General features: G+C 44.9%; 1 protein-coding gene across 4 annotated transcripts in view; it reads right to left on the bottom strand.

Annotated features, from left to right (window-relative positions):
* Positions 1–14,217, bottom strand: part of xpo7 (exportin 7) — a 44,200-nt gene that overhangs the window by 14,575 nt on the left and 15,408 nt on the right. For 3 of the 4 annotated variants that reach the window (XM_031287817.2, XM_035991814.1, XM_035991815.1), the window contains exons 7-16: positions 12,052–12,081; positions 11,478–11,643; positions 10,744–10,817; positions 10,243–10,362; positions 8,439–8,585; positions 7,507–7,679; positions 6,306–6,499; positions 5,780–5,885; positions 3,632–3,767; positions 127–200 (exon numbers count right to left, since the gene is read on the bottom strand). In XM_031287817.2, coding sequence (XP_031143677.1) covers positions 127–200; positions 3,632–3,767; positions 5,780–5,885; positions 6,306–6,499; positions 7,507–7,679; positions 8,439–8,585; positions 10,243–10,362; positions 10,744–10,817; positions 11,478–11,643; positions 12,052–12,081 — 1,220 coding nt within the window. The remainder of the gene's footprint in view (positions 1–126; positions 201–3,631; positions 3,768–5,779; positions 5,886–6,305; positions 6,500–7,506; positions 7,680–8,438; positions 8,586–10,242; positions 10,363–10,743; positions 10,818–11,477; positions 11,644–12,051; positions 12,082–14,217) is intronic. The other variant, XM_035991816.1, reaches the window with a different exon arrangement.

The raw sequence follows: 14,217 nt of genomic DNA, 5'->3' as shown, positions 1-14,217 counted from the left end.
TGAAAGAGAGAAAAGATCGTTTTCAGACACAAACAGGAAGCTTTTTTAGACCATACATGAACATAAACTGTTTCCATGAAGTTGAATTAAACCGTGCTGGACAGATACATCTTTTAGTATACTCACATTTTCCCTATAAAGACACTGAGTACCATCGTCTCGTCATTCAGCCCCAAAACTTCTGATAGTCGTCGATAAAGCTGCAACACACACACACACACACACACAAAGAGAGAGAGTAGCTCTGTCAACGTACAGGATAAAAATAGGTCTGAAAAAACGCAACTCCACGTCACGCTGCGGTGGCCAGTCATGTAACTGAGATCAGACTTGTGGGTATTTAAACTTGTGGGTATTTAAGACCTAGAACAACATTCTTTTGCTAATTTAAGACTTTCTAAGGCCTAACATTTTGATTTTGAAATTTCAGACTATTTTAGATTTTTAAGACCGCGCGGAAACCCAGCTGTGAAATGAAGCTGCCTTCAAGTGCAGTCGGAAACATGGAAATCTATAAACGATCTGACCGAAAACAGTAACTGTTAAATATGAAGTCTACATGTGCTTTGTTGGGGGGCGGGGAGTTAAAGAACACAACAGGACGTCACACAGATGAGCCGATTGACAGAACTGAACACTAACAAATAATGGTGCAATCACAGTCTTTCTGCAAATACAAATGTGCAATATCTGACTTTTGTTATTATTGTATTTACTATATTTATTGTTTTTATTCGGTGTCTTTTGCCTTTATAAGGGTACTGTCATTTCATTTGTGTACCACTGAGGATGAGTTGCGGAAAATTTCGTTGAACAGCTGCTGTCCAATGACAATAAAACGTATTCTACATCCATCCATCAATCTTCGCCTGCTTAGCCGGGGTCGGGTTGTGGGGGCAGCAGCTCCAGCTGGGGACCCCAAACTTCCCTTTCCTGAGGCGTTCCCATGCCAGGTTGGAGATATAATCCCTCCACCTAGTCCTGGGTCTTCCCCTGAGGCCTCCTCCCAGCTGGACCTCCCTCCACCTAGTCCTGGGTCTTCCCTGAGGCCTCCTCCCAGCTGGACCTCCCTCCACCTAGTCCTGGGTCTTCCCTGAGGCCTCCTCCCAGCTGGACCTCCCTCCACCTAGTCCTGGGTCTTCCCCGAGGCCTCCTCCCAGCTGGACGTCCCTCCACCCGCAAAGGAGCAGCGGCTCAACTCCGAGCTCCTCACGGATGACTGAGCTTCTCACCCTATCTCTAAGGGAGATGCCAGCCACCCTCTATTCTATTCACTGACCATCTCCCCCCCGCTGCGCCACCCTGCAGCAAATGGCAGGGACCATTTTTCTCAGTGTGAACGCCCACTGAAGCATGAGGAGATCTGCAGAAGATAAAAAAGCAGGGGCCTCACTGACCGGGGGCAGAGGGGTTAAGTCTGACAACACAGAGCCATACATCCAGCAGCTCCTCTAATGCTAGTTATTGTGTCGACTGTACCGTTGTTTCCGGTCATCCACAATAGAAACAATAGAAACTTAACAACCTGGAAGCCGGAGCTTCCCATAAACTCCAAAAAACCTGAGGCTTTGCTTCCAGGCACAGCCGGCCCCTAAACAATTCGCTGCCCTAGGCAGGACCTCCGCTGGTTCTGCTTTATGTTTTCACTCTTTTACAAGCATGAAGACACATTGGCATGGGGTACTTTCTATAAAATCATCTCTCAATGCAAATCAAACCAGTTATTAGGCTAACTGAAATACAACCATGCCAATCTCTAGGTATGGTGAAGGGTATGTGATGATGTGGGGTATGGTGAAGGGTATGTGATGATGTGGGGGTATGGTGAAGGGTATGTGATGATGTGGGGGTATGGTGAAGGGTATGTGATGATGTGGGGGCCAAGGGAACTTCATCAGGATGCATAGTATCCTGGATTCATGAAATAACTGGCCTTTCAAAATAAAAGTCTGCCTGCCTCTATGGGAATTTAACATAGGGGTGTACTGACTTATGCCCCCTGTATTTTAAGGAAGAACATTTATTTATTTACGATACATTATTCATTCACAAAGAAAATTTCTGTCCTTAAAGATTGGATTTTTCCTCATTTTTTAAATTAAGGCATAAAGATCAATTTCCAAAAGATGATTTTTTCTTTCTCTTTTTAGTCAACTTTAGCATGGGTTCATAAACTTGTGCTTAGCACTGTATGTCGGCCAAACTGTAAGTGAGAAGACTATACAAGACATGCAATGATAAGGTCAAACATATGTTACTTTTTCGAATAAATAAAAGCATGTCAATAAACTTAACATGTCTGGCTCTTGATGCGATTGTCATTTTGTCCCATAGTGACGTTGAGTTAAGACACCTCGACCTAAGTCATCCACAAACCGAGGGAAAACACTGAACACACTCCGTCAGTCAGCATGAACCGGAGCACTTTACACCACGTCTGACAACACAACAGTACAACAGACTGAGACTGAGAGTGCCTCTATAGAAACCGCTGAAGTCAGCACGAGCAGACCCCACGGAGCGACGGACAAAAGACCGGCTCGTTTCCACCAACTTGGCCCCCCGCTACCAGCAGATAGTGCAGGGGTACTGTACACTGAGAGGGGGGGGGGGTGTCAAAGCCAGGCGACTCTAGAGGCATAGTGAGAGAAACAAAGTGTCTCCCCTGTGCTTTCTGACCATGGTGGGAAATCTGTATAGGGTTGGGCATCGTTTGGATTTTAACAATTGCGATTCTTCCTTTCGATTCCGATTCTTTGAGGGGTGGAGTTGAAAACAGGAAAGTTTTATGTTGATTCAATGGTGGTTTGTAGTTTTACAGGGCTTTTTCAACGTAAAATAAAGCCGTTCTTGCGGCCTGTGTCGCCACACAACATGTAGTTAAATTTTTAAGGGTAGGCGTAGGGTCGATATCTCCACGTACCTATGTACGTACTGTAGAATATTAGCAGTTAAAGCTATATTTGTGCACGTTGCAAAAGAAGCTGTGTGCAGTCATTGAGGAAGTGGTTGAAGGAAATGTCTCTGACGCACAGAAGGTTAAGCTTGAGCCGTTAACTATAGTTTAAGCCTTTTATGGCATAAGAGTTCATTGTGTACTAGACAGATGAGCAGAAACACAGGAAAGGTAGTTAAAGTTGCAGAACAGACGAGGAAGTTGCACCACACAGAGACCCCGACCTGGCATGTGTGTCTGTGAAGATACCAGTTTCTGTCTAGAAACTAGAGGACACCCCCCTGTGAGGATAGGATAAAAGCTTGAGGGAGAGGATAGATGAGTGTTGATTTTCAGACGAGATCTTGGTGGACCAGCTCTCATTTAATGTCTGTTGCCAGGGAAACTTAGTCTCTGTTTGTGAACCCACAGCTGTGTTGTAACTCTTATGCTGGACTCAGTAAACTTTGCTTAACTGTACTCTTTGTCTCAGATTGGTCCTTGTGTTCTGGTGAACTTAAGTCCGATGTAAGAAGGCGCGGGAAATAATAAATTGGAGTCAGATTTGACAGGCCTTAGGGCCTCATTTTAGACATAATCCCTCTACAGTACCAAGCATTAATCGGCCTTTACACAGCATGCTACAGTCTGTCCGACAGGATCCAACACAGCTGCAGCATTAAAAGCAGGGTTTACCTTTGATGATTTCTGCACCTGGTCTCCGATGTAGATCTTCCTGAACTGTTCGAAGAAGCTGAGCATGGCCAGCTCCAGTCTTTCGTTGCCAGCCTGAGCTAACCGAGAGTCCGTCAGATTCATCAGCTGGAGCACCCTGGGGTTTAGACACAAACGCGGGTTTTAAAAAGTTATGTGTAATCCGTTTTTTTAATGACAACAAACAATCGTACACACGTGCCATCTCGAGTAGATCCTTTTCTATCTTGAGTGTTGTAAAAAGTGCTTCACAAGCAGCTTTATTAGCATATCAAATTTAAATTGGGTTTATACTTTTTTGTGTGTATGTGAGTGTGCGACTGTGTGAGCATGTGAATGTGTGTGAGCGAGTGGTAGTGTGTGTGTGTGTGTGTGTGTGTGTGTGTGTGTGTGTGTGTGTGTGTGTGTGAGTGTGAGTGGTAGTGTGTGTGTGTGTGTGTGTGTGTGTGTGTTCATTCCGGTTTTGGGAAATCAATTCAACAAAGCAATTTATTCAGAAGTTTACCAAGAACATGTGGAGTCCCACAGGGGAGTGTTTTGGGGATCCTACTGCTTTTATTTTATTACGCAACTCTGCTGAAAATGTACCTTTTTATGCTGATGACGTCACATAAGATTAAAACACAATCTTAGATAAAGAACCTAACCAAGATTAATAACAGTTCGGTCATGACCCGAACCCTTCTTCTTCCAGAACTTATAAACATATGAAATGTACTTAGTTTGGAGGAGAGTTATACTCAGTCAACGTAATACAACTTTTTTTCTGCCACATGGCATCGTTTGGTCATTGATTAAATGCCACTTTGCAACACAGTAATACAACAGAGACCTGAATTATTGATATTGATTGATTTCAATATCGATCGATCCAACACCAAAGATTCTTTTGTACCTTAAAATGATGTTTCTGAAATCGTTTCAGTGGTTCATTAACTCGTTCGAATGAGACATAAGAATAATGGTAACAGTAATGGACAATACCGCTTCCAACCTGTAGGGGGACGGAAGAGGAAAGTGCTTTGGTGCCTCCTATAAAGCTGCTGACAAACCAACCAGACGGCCGACCGTCGGCAGTAAAGCCAGTCGGACTGATCAGTCTCCCCGAGTTGGTCCAGAAAGTTCCTCAGAACACACCGAAGAGACGAGACGTAATACGTCTCCATAACAGCAGGCGGCGCTAATCTGGATTGTCGACAAAAAAAAAAAAAACGAAAACCGGCAGCTGATTGGACGAACGAGTCACGTGGGTCTGGTTTCTCCAGAAATTCACAGCCAGACTGTCATGGCGGCTCGTTCAGAATACGATCTCATATTGGACTAAAATAGTTCACCGAAACGTGTTTCTGAAAACATTTTAAGAGAGAAATAGGCCGTGCAGTTGCTGAATCTGTCTTCATTTCAGATCAACAAAGGTCAGTTTAAAAGATTTTCCTCAGATTTTGAGAGGCTCTAGTCACGCTCATCCCGCTCCCCGTTTCCTGGTGAGTCCCGACTGTCCTGTCTCTGACTGAGCATGTCAGGTCGGCCAACATGAAGGCCGACGGCTCCTCCGACGGACGACGGCACAGAACACACCAAACAGACTCGAGTCACTGACCTCGCCAGACTGTCCGACGGCTGGTTATCAGGTTGGTGTGTAGCTGCCTTAAAAGGTGCTGGTTGAGTAGCTAATGCTAATGCTTGGTCTATAACGTTTTTACGACATCGTTCAAAATGCTCAGTTATTTTTAGTGTGACTGTTTTGACCACGGTTAGCAACTCTGGGCTAACCCACAAATTCATCAGTAAGGTTAACTGTATAGATAGGCGACTAATCTAATGGTAATTTAGCCAGCTAGCACACCCCTGTCTGTCTGCCTCACTCTCCTGGCGCTGCAAGGCTTCAGTCGGGATGAGAGCTGACAACAGCCCTGAGGACACATCCACAGTCAGCCTCCAGCCAGCGTTACCAGTGTGCATTTAATGTAGAAATGTACTTTTATTTTGTTTTGTTTTGAAGGGGAATTTATGAAAACCTAAACTAATTAGATAAACAAAGTGTGAAGAAAACATGTTTTTCTGTTAATAGTTCTTCAAAACAAGATACTTTCAGGGTTTCCAAGTGGTGGTATATTCTTGAGTTCTTACCGACAGACTAACTCTCCGTCCATGGCGTCCTGCTCATCTGTACTCGCAAAGGAAACCCGTCCGCCGATAACTGCCCCGATTATATAAACCAGCCATGTCAACCGACCTGCACAGGGAGAAAACGGAGCGTTAGCAGGACATCCTAAAGACAAGATTCTCTCACTAACCACGGAGTCACATGGAGTGCATGTTTAGTGTGACATTTTGCTTCAAAACAACAATGCAAATACGATGAATGTGAGACATACTTGGCAAAAATCCTGATTGTGAGATGATGTGACACTCACTCTTGTGATTGCGTGTGAGTGTGAGTGTGTGGCTGTGTGAGTGTTTGTATGTGTGTGTGTGTGGCTGTGTGAGTGTGTTTGAGTGAGTGAGTGAGTGAGTGAGTGAGTGAGTGAGTGAGTGAGTGAGTGAGTGAGTGAGTGAGTGAGTGAGTGAGTGAGTGAGTGTGAGTGTGTGTGTGTGTGTGTGTGTGTGTGTGTGTGTGTGTGTGTGTGTGTGTGTGTGTGTGTGTAGCTCGTACCCTCCTGCACCGTGATGTCTGCGGCGCTGGAGTTGGTGGACTGCAGCAGCTCCTGGTAGGTCTGCGCCGCCTGGTCGAACAGCTGGACCAGCAGAGCGCACGTCTTCTCGTACTCGCACCTCCCGATGGTGGACAACTGGTCCAACTGCTGCTGCACCAGGCCGGCGTCATCCAGAGGGTCTTCCAAACCATCTCTGTAGAGGCAACAGGCACATTTATTCAGCTCGGGAACCTAAAATCCAATGTGTGTTCCTGAAGGTCTAACAAGCAAACAAGCTGATTTTTCTACCATGCATTTCTTTGTTTTATTGGCTCATTATCGAGCTTCATCACAGCACAAAACAATCGGCAGGACTGGGCATCACCTGCGTCCTCAAACACGAGATACCAACAAAACAGGGACCCACGCGTAAAAACCATAACTCTAGGGCTGCAACTAACGACTGGTTTCATTATCGATTAATCTGTTGATCATTTTCTCAAAGTACAAGATGATGTCAGTTCAAAACCTTAAGACATTCAGTTTAATATGATATAAAACAGAAAAGAGCAGGAAATCTATGTGTGTGTGTGGGACAGTGTGTGTGTGTGTGTGTGTGAGATTGTGTGTGTGTGTGAGTGTGTGTGAGAGAGAATGTGTGTGAGTGGTAGTGTGTTTGTGTGTGTGAGTGGTAGTGTGTGTGTGTGTGTGTGTGTGTGTGTGTGTGTGTATGTATGTGTGTGTGAGAGGTAGTATGTGTGTTTGTGTGTGTGTGTATGTGTGTGTGTGAGAGGTAGTATGTGTGTTTGTGTGTGTGTGTATGTGTGTGTGTGAGAGGTAGTATGTGTGTGTTTGTGTGTGAGAGGTAGTATGTGTGTATGTGTGTGTTTGTGTGTGAGAGGTAGTATGTGTGTGTGTGTGTGTGTGTGTGTGTGTGTGTGTGTGTGTGTGTGTGTGTGTGAGAGTGAGGGGTAGTGTGTGTGTGTGTGTGTGTGTGTGTGTGTGTGTGTGTGTGTGTGTATGTACAGTATGTATGTGTGTGAGAGGTAGTATGTGTGTGTGTGAGAGTGAGGGGTAGTATGTGTGTGTGTGTGTGTGTGTGTGTGTGTGTGTGTGTGTGTGTGTGTGTGTATTCCTGGTCAACTGAAAGTAAAAGTCTGACACTGTTACCACGCTGTAAAGCTTTCTGTTTTAGATGTTTTTTTACGGAGCAGATCTCACCTGAGGATGACGTGGACCGACTCCAGCCGCGATGTGATGTAGGCCTTGGTGACCTCGGGGGTGTAGGTCTCCAGCAGGTGAGGCTCGGTGGCTTTGACGTAGGGGACCGACGCCGCCAGACGCTGCCACAGACTCAGCAGGTAGTGGACACTGTTGGGGGCAAACTCCCAGTGCTGAGACACCGGAGGAGAGCAACACGTGAGTCTATGGGAACTACCACTGCAAGTCTGAGGGTCCTATCTTACACCCAGCGCAGAGCCCGACCCAAGTCTCTCTGCTAGTTTAAGACTGACGCAGTTGTCAGTTTCCCGTCCAGCGCCCACGTCATTTAAATAACAAATGCACCTGCGCCCATCTGTGGCCCATGGGCGTGCTGGTCTTACAGGGAGGTGTGTTCAGGTGCATTCTGGGAGTATTCCTATCTTGAGGCAGCGGGAAGTGATGGCACCATTGACCATCAAAAAACTGGTCTAAAGTCAATAACGCAGCATTTCATTGTTATTTTAGAGCATTAGTAAAATGCTCCTAGGCTCGTGCACAGCGCGTGCACACTATGCTTGTTACACACACAGGGACGCACAGCAGCACACACACATGCAGAAGATTACAAATAAAAATATTACGGTGCAAATCCTCCATCATAACAGCAATGCTCCAAGGTCCAAACACGCCTGGCTTTTAAAGGGAATGGGAGATGATCTCTGATTGGTTGATTGCATGTTACGCCCAAAACACCCCTCTGATTAGTGAAGACACTAAGTACAACCCTTTAGAACCATGCACCCGGCGCACGGACCCTTTTTTCCGCCATCAAACTAGCAAAAGTGGATTTGGACACGCCCTAAACGCACCTGCACCAGGCGCTTCACGTCGTGCGCTCAGATTGTTAAAATAGGACCCTAAATCTCTGAGGAGAAAGAGTGGACACCCACCTGCAGACTGGTGACGGTGAAGTTGGCTATGAGGCGAATAACTTCGGGGTAGTTTTCTACTTTGACCAGCTCCCCCAGCTGGTAGTTACTCTTCAGCCTCGCCAGCAGACGGCAGAACTCGTGGTAGTTATTCGGATCCGGCAAACACTGAAACACACAAACATGTCACATGGTCAAACAAACAGCTGGCAGGTTTCAGCGTTAAGGTTTTCTTTCACTCGTTCGTTTTCTCTCAGCGACATTTGACGCGTTTTTTCCCCCGCGTTCTTTCGATGCTTTTCACATTTTTTAGTTTTTAACGCTGTTTTGACCCAAGTATACAAATTGCTTTTTCTGAAGAAAATAAATACGTCAGAAACATTGAAAAAGCGGTAAAAAAAACCCAAAACAAAAGCATCGAAAAGAACCCAAAAAAAATTGCATGAAAAAACATCAAATGTAAAAAATACGTCCAAATTAAACAGCGAAAAAAACATCAGAAACTTTATGAAAACATTGATTAAAAAAAAACATCCAAAGCGACAACCACCAACTCAACTCTTGATTGGCCAACGGCACATTGAAGTGAAATCATTCAACAAGTACTCTCCAAGGATGACGTCATTTATGATACGATGACGCCACTACGGGAGAGTGGTGGTTACATTTACTTTCCCCGGGCCATCGGGAATAGCCTGGCTCCGCCCTCCTACTTACTTCCGCTCAATTTTCATTTCCCTTCAGTACTCCGTCTGGGTTTGCGGTATATTCTTGGGTTTTCTCCGGTCAAATCTTCACCGGTCCAATCAGCGAACAGAGGGAGTGGCTGATGACGATGACGTTGACGTCGTGATGTGCGCTAGTTTGAGTTGTAGTTGCGTAATGGCGGCTCCTCCCCACGGGGTTCAGGAACAGTTTGATTTTCCAGCTCGCTGCATTAGCGGTGAAGGAGTTGGCTAAGGCTAACGCTAGCGATGCTAAGCCGACATCACGACCAAACGTTAGCGATTGGTTATGGCAGATCCAGAGTGGCTCTGGGCAGATCCAATAGTTTTAAACTTCAACAGAGTCCCGCCTTCAAGGAAGTTAACACTTGTCAATGGAGAGAGGCCAGACTCTCTGGACCAATGAAATGGACCAGAGTCTGGTAGGACCAGGCTAGTGGACCAGAGTCTGGTAGGACCAGGCTAGTGGACCAGAGTCTGGTAGGACCAGGCTAGTGGACCAGAGTCTGGTAGGACCAGGCTAGTGGACCAGAGTCTGGTAGGACCAGGCTAGTGGACCAGAGTGTGGTAGGACCAGGCTAATGGACCAGAGTCTGGTAGGACCAGGCTAGTGGACCAGAGTCTGGTAGGACCAGGCTAATGGACCAGAGTCTGGTAGGACCAGGCTAGTGGACCAGAGTCTGGTAGGACCAGGCTAATGGACCAGAGTCTGGTAGGACCAGGCTAATGGACCAGAGTCTGGTAGGACCAGGCTAATGGACCAGAGTCTGGTAGGACAAGGCTAGTGGACCAGAGTCTGGTAGGACCAGGCTAGTGGACCAGAGTCTGGTAGGACCAGGCTAATGGACCAGAGTCTGGTAGGACCAGGCTAATGGACCAGAGTCTGGTAGGACCAGGCTAATGGACCAGAGTCTGGTAGGACAAGGCTAATGGACCAGAGTCTGGTAGGACCAGGCTAGTGGAACAGAGTCTGGTAGGACCAGGCTAGTGGACCAGAGTCTGGTAGGACCAACATCGGGAAACCCTTATTGTTGAACTCTGCAGATGGTGACGACAAAAACTTAACAAAACAGAGCAGGACAAATGTTTGTGTGACCAACCTGTGGGTTTGCTAGTATCCTCTTCACTCCGTCCACCAAATGTGAGAGAAACTTTGCTCGTTCTGCATTGTTGAAGAGAGACCTCCGGACGGAGGCTATCTGAACTAGACAAGACAACACCTGCAACACACAAACACAGCACTTGGTGTTAAACAGTGCTGTTGACAAAAAACTGCCAACTTTTTTTTTTGTAGCTCAGAACGTCTTTTTGAAGTTGAAAAAAAGTTCAACTTTTCTGAAAAAACACTTTTTTGACAACTGACCAATGACAAGCGAAGTAGCAAGACCTGTCGTTTCCATAACAACAAGACAAACTGGAGAAGGTGCTGATGGATAGATCTGTTAGTACTCTATCTTGCACCGCTCTCTTGAAAACTGTAGCAGTAGCTGTTATAGACACCTTCAGCTGCTTTTTTAACTTCAAAAGCATCAACTTTTTCCAAGTGCATAGCCGTACACGTTATTCTACAAGTATTATCATGATACAAAGATCTTACTCACCAACGGGGAAAGGGACGGAGGGATGGAATGATATAAATTGAAAAAGAGCTGCAGCGTCGAGGAATCGAGAAATGCTGCAAGACAGAAAATAAAACAGAAGTTATTTTCAATAATGACAATCCATTGGTTGGTCCATAAAAGTCAGAAATTATGAAAAATGTTGGTTCAGGATCCTCCAAGTCAAAGACTTTTTAAAGGGCTCATATTATGCTCATTAAGCTTATGTTCATAATTGTATTTAGAGGTTATATCAGAATAGGTTTATGTGGTTTAATTACCAGAAAACACCATATTTTAGTTGTACTGCACATTGCTGCAGCTCCTCTTTTCACCCTGTGTTCAGGTCTCTGTTTTAGCTACAGAGTGAGACCTCTCACTGCTGGAACATCTTTGTTGGGAGTCGCACATGCTCAGTAGCTAGGTAAGGACTACTAGCCAGTCAGAAGCAGAGTATGAGGGCGTGCCTTGACAGTACCTAGGTAAGGACTACTAGCCAGTCAGAAGCAGAGTATGAGGGCGTGCCCTGACAGTCCCTAGGTAAGGACTACTAGCCAGTCAGAAGCAGAGTACCATATACCAGTATGTCTCTGGAAAAAATCCTAGGGGAAACACTGAATGGACAACTATTTGCCCCCCCCCCCCTCTGCTGAAACTGATTTCAGGGCTTAAACTATAATATTTTATAGACATGGGATATCTTTTAGGTTGTCTCCGTGCTCGCTGGCTGCAGCTACCTGATCTCCATGACGTGGGGATCTGTACGGTGCAGAGGTCGTCCGACGACTCGTCTGTGGAAGTTCCTATAAAGTCGTAGTTGAGGCAATTGTAGCTGAGTTTGAGCAGCTGCATCAGCAGCCCGTGCTGAGACTCATCGTTCAGGTTCAGGTTCTTCCCCGAAGCCTGGAAACAAACACAGCCCAACATCAGACAAAACCCACGGGCGCTAACTTCTCACAGTAACTCATACTTTGGCTGATTAAAGTGTGTTTAAATTCAAGTTTGTGTTGCTAGGACTGGTTTTCTCCAGCTGGCTAAGTTCAGTCACATGTTCTTTACCCAATCTTATGTTTTATTACTTCATCCGTGTCATAAACGGATCATCCACAGATTGTTACAGCACAATACAATGATTAAGCTCTTACAAAACAAAAGGACAAAAGGTCTGCTGAGAGGAATTCTTTAAAAAGGGAAAGTAGCTCGGTGACAGAGTTCTGATCAGCTGTTCTCTGATTTAAAGTCTTCTCTAATATCGTCTAACTTGGTATGTTTTATTAATTATTGTTGGTGTATTTTGTAAGAACTGCTCACAATTGTTACTGTTTGTTCACTTTGTTTTGTCTTTAAAAAGAGAAAGAGAAAAGGGAGAAAACAAAGAAAAGTTAATATGGTTTTGTACAAACAAATATATATATATATATATATATATATCTTACTCTTTAACTAAAAGGTCTATCTCTGTAGGGATCCTTTCTATAATATTGTCAGACACTTAGAATAATAATCTGAGTCTGTCAGCAGCAACAACAGAACTTTTAGTGGCTATTTGGTTTCTAAATTGTAGCCACTGCCACCGCTGCAGAAGAGTGGTTTTAACTCAGCTTTGCTCCTTCGTTGTCGATCCAGGCACCGTGCGTTTGTCGTTTGAAAATAATATTTAAACTCAAATATCCTACCCATAGAAATAAAATCTCTATGATACTACTAAAACGTTTTAGGTTAACGCAGCGTGTGTGTGTGTGTGTGTGTGTGTGTGTGTGTGTGTGTGTGTATATATATATATATATATATATATATATATATATATATCTGTGTGTGTGTATGTGTGTGTGTGTGTGTGTGTGCTTGTTTAACTATATTCGTGGGGTCCAAAAACCGGGAGTCCAGTATACTTGTGGGGTCCTGACAGCCTTGTGGGACCAAAATGCTGGACCCCACAAGGTTAAAGGTCTGTTTGAGGGTTAAGACTTGGTTTTAGGATTAGGGTTAGAATTAGGTTATGGTTAGGGTGAGGGTTAAGGTTAGGCATTTAGTGGTGATGGTTAAGGTTAGGGTAAGGGGCTAGGGAATGCATTATGTCAATGATGGGTCCCCACAAAGATAGTGAAACAAACAAGTGTGTGTGTGTGTGTGTGTGTGTGTGTGTGTGTGTGTGTGTGTGTGTGTGTGTGTGTGTGTGTGTGTGAGAAAATCAGGGAAAATAAATAATGATGGATTCTTAACTAGGGTTGGGTATTTTTTCAGTGCTAAAACAATACTTATGCAACGATGCAGGTTTAAAAACTACAGTCGGCGACACTAAAGAACGGCTTGTTTATCTCTAAGGCCAGGGAAAAGGGTAGTTTACAAGAACTTTGAATGCAGCACGAGGCAACTTTACACCGTTTAGCTGTCAGCATTTCTACCCTGTTTAATCCAGCTACTAGCTAACGGTAGGCTAACGTTACCTGCTGCCAAGTGTAGTGTTAACTAGCTAACGGTAGGCTAACGTTACCTGCTGTTGAGTGTAGTGTTAACTAGGTAACGGTAGGCTAACGTTACCTGCTGCCAAGTGTAGTGTTAACTAGCTAACGGTAGGCTAACGTTACCTGCTGCCAAGTGTAGTGTTAACTAGCTAACGGTAGACTAACGTTACATGTTGCCAAGTGTAGTGTTAACTAGCTAACGGTAGGCTAAAGTTACCTGCTGCCAAGTGTAGTGTTAACTAGCTAACGGTAGGCTAACGTTACATGCTGCCAAGTGTAGTGTTAACTAGCTAATGGTAGATAAACGTTACATGCTGCCAAGTGTAGTGTTAACTAGCTAACGGTAGGCTAACGTTACCTGCTGCCGAGTGTAGTGTTAACTAGCTAACGGTAGGCTAACGTTACCTGCTGCCGAGTGTAGTGTTAACTAGCTAACGGTAGGCTAACGTTACCTGCTGTTGAGTGTAGTGTTAACTAGCTAATGGTAGGCTAACGTTACCTGCTGCCGAGTGTAGTGTTAACTAGCTAACGGTAGGCTAACGTTACCTGCTGTTGAGTGTAGTGTTAACTAGCTAACGGTAGGCTAACGTTACCTGCTGCCAAGTGTTTACTAGCGTCACATGCAGCGATGTTTCTGTTGCCTCTATCGTTCGTTTCGGAGCCCCAGAGGACAGAGCAAACATTTCCGAGACCAAAATCCGCGTTGGTATTCGGTCCGGTAGATACTGGCCGCTAAGGCACCGGTGCCATATTAGCACCGGATCTCAGTCCATAACACTATTCTTAAATGATATGAAATAAGATGGTTAAAAAACTCTCAACTACAGCTAGGACTCCTGGGGTAGAATATTTGAGTTGAATTGTTATTTTCAAACAACAAACGCATGGTGCCTGGAAGGCAAACGAACAACGGTGCGTTGAAACCACTCTTCTATTGCTGCTGCAGTGGCTGTCATTTTGAAACCAAATTGCCACTAGAAGCACTAGGGCTGTAACGAAACGCAATATGATT

This window comes from Sander lucioperca, chromosome 14 (assembly GCF_008315115.2).
Source record: "Sander lucioperca isolate FBNREF2018 chromosome 14, SLUC_FBN_1.2, whole genome shotgun sequence".
Classification (NCBI taxonomy): Eukaryota; Metazoa; Chordata; class Actinopteri; order Perciformes; family Percidae; genus Sander; species Sander lucioperca.
Note: the sequence above shows the minus strand (reverse complement) of the source record. Positions and strands in the feature narration are given on the sequence as shown.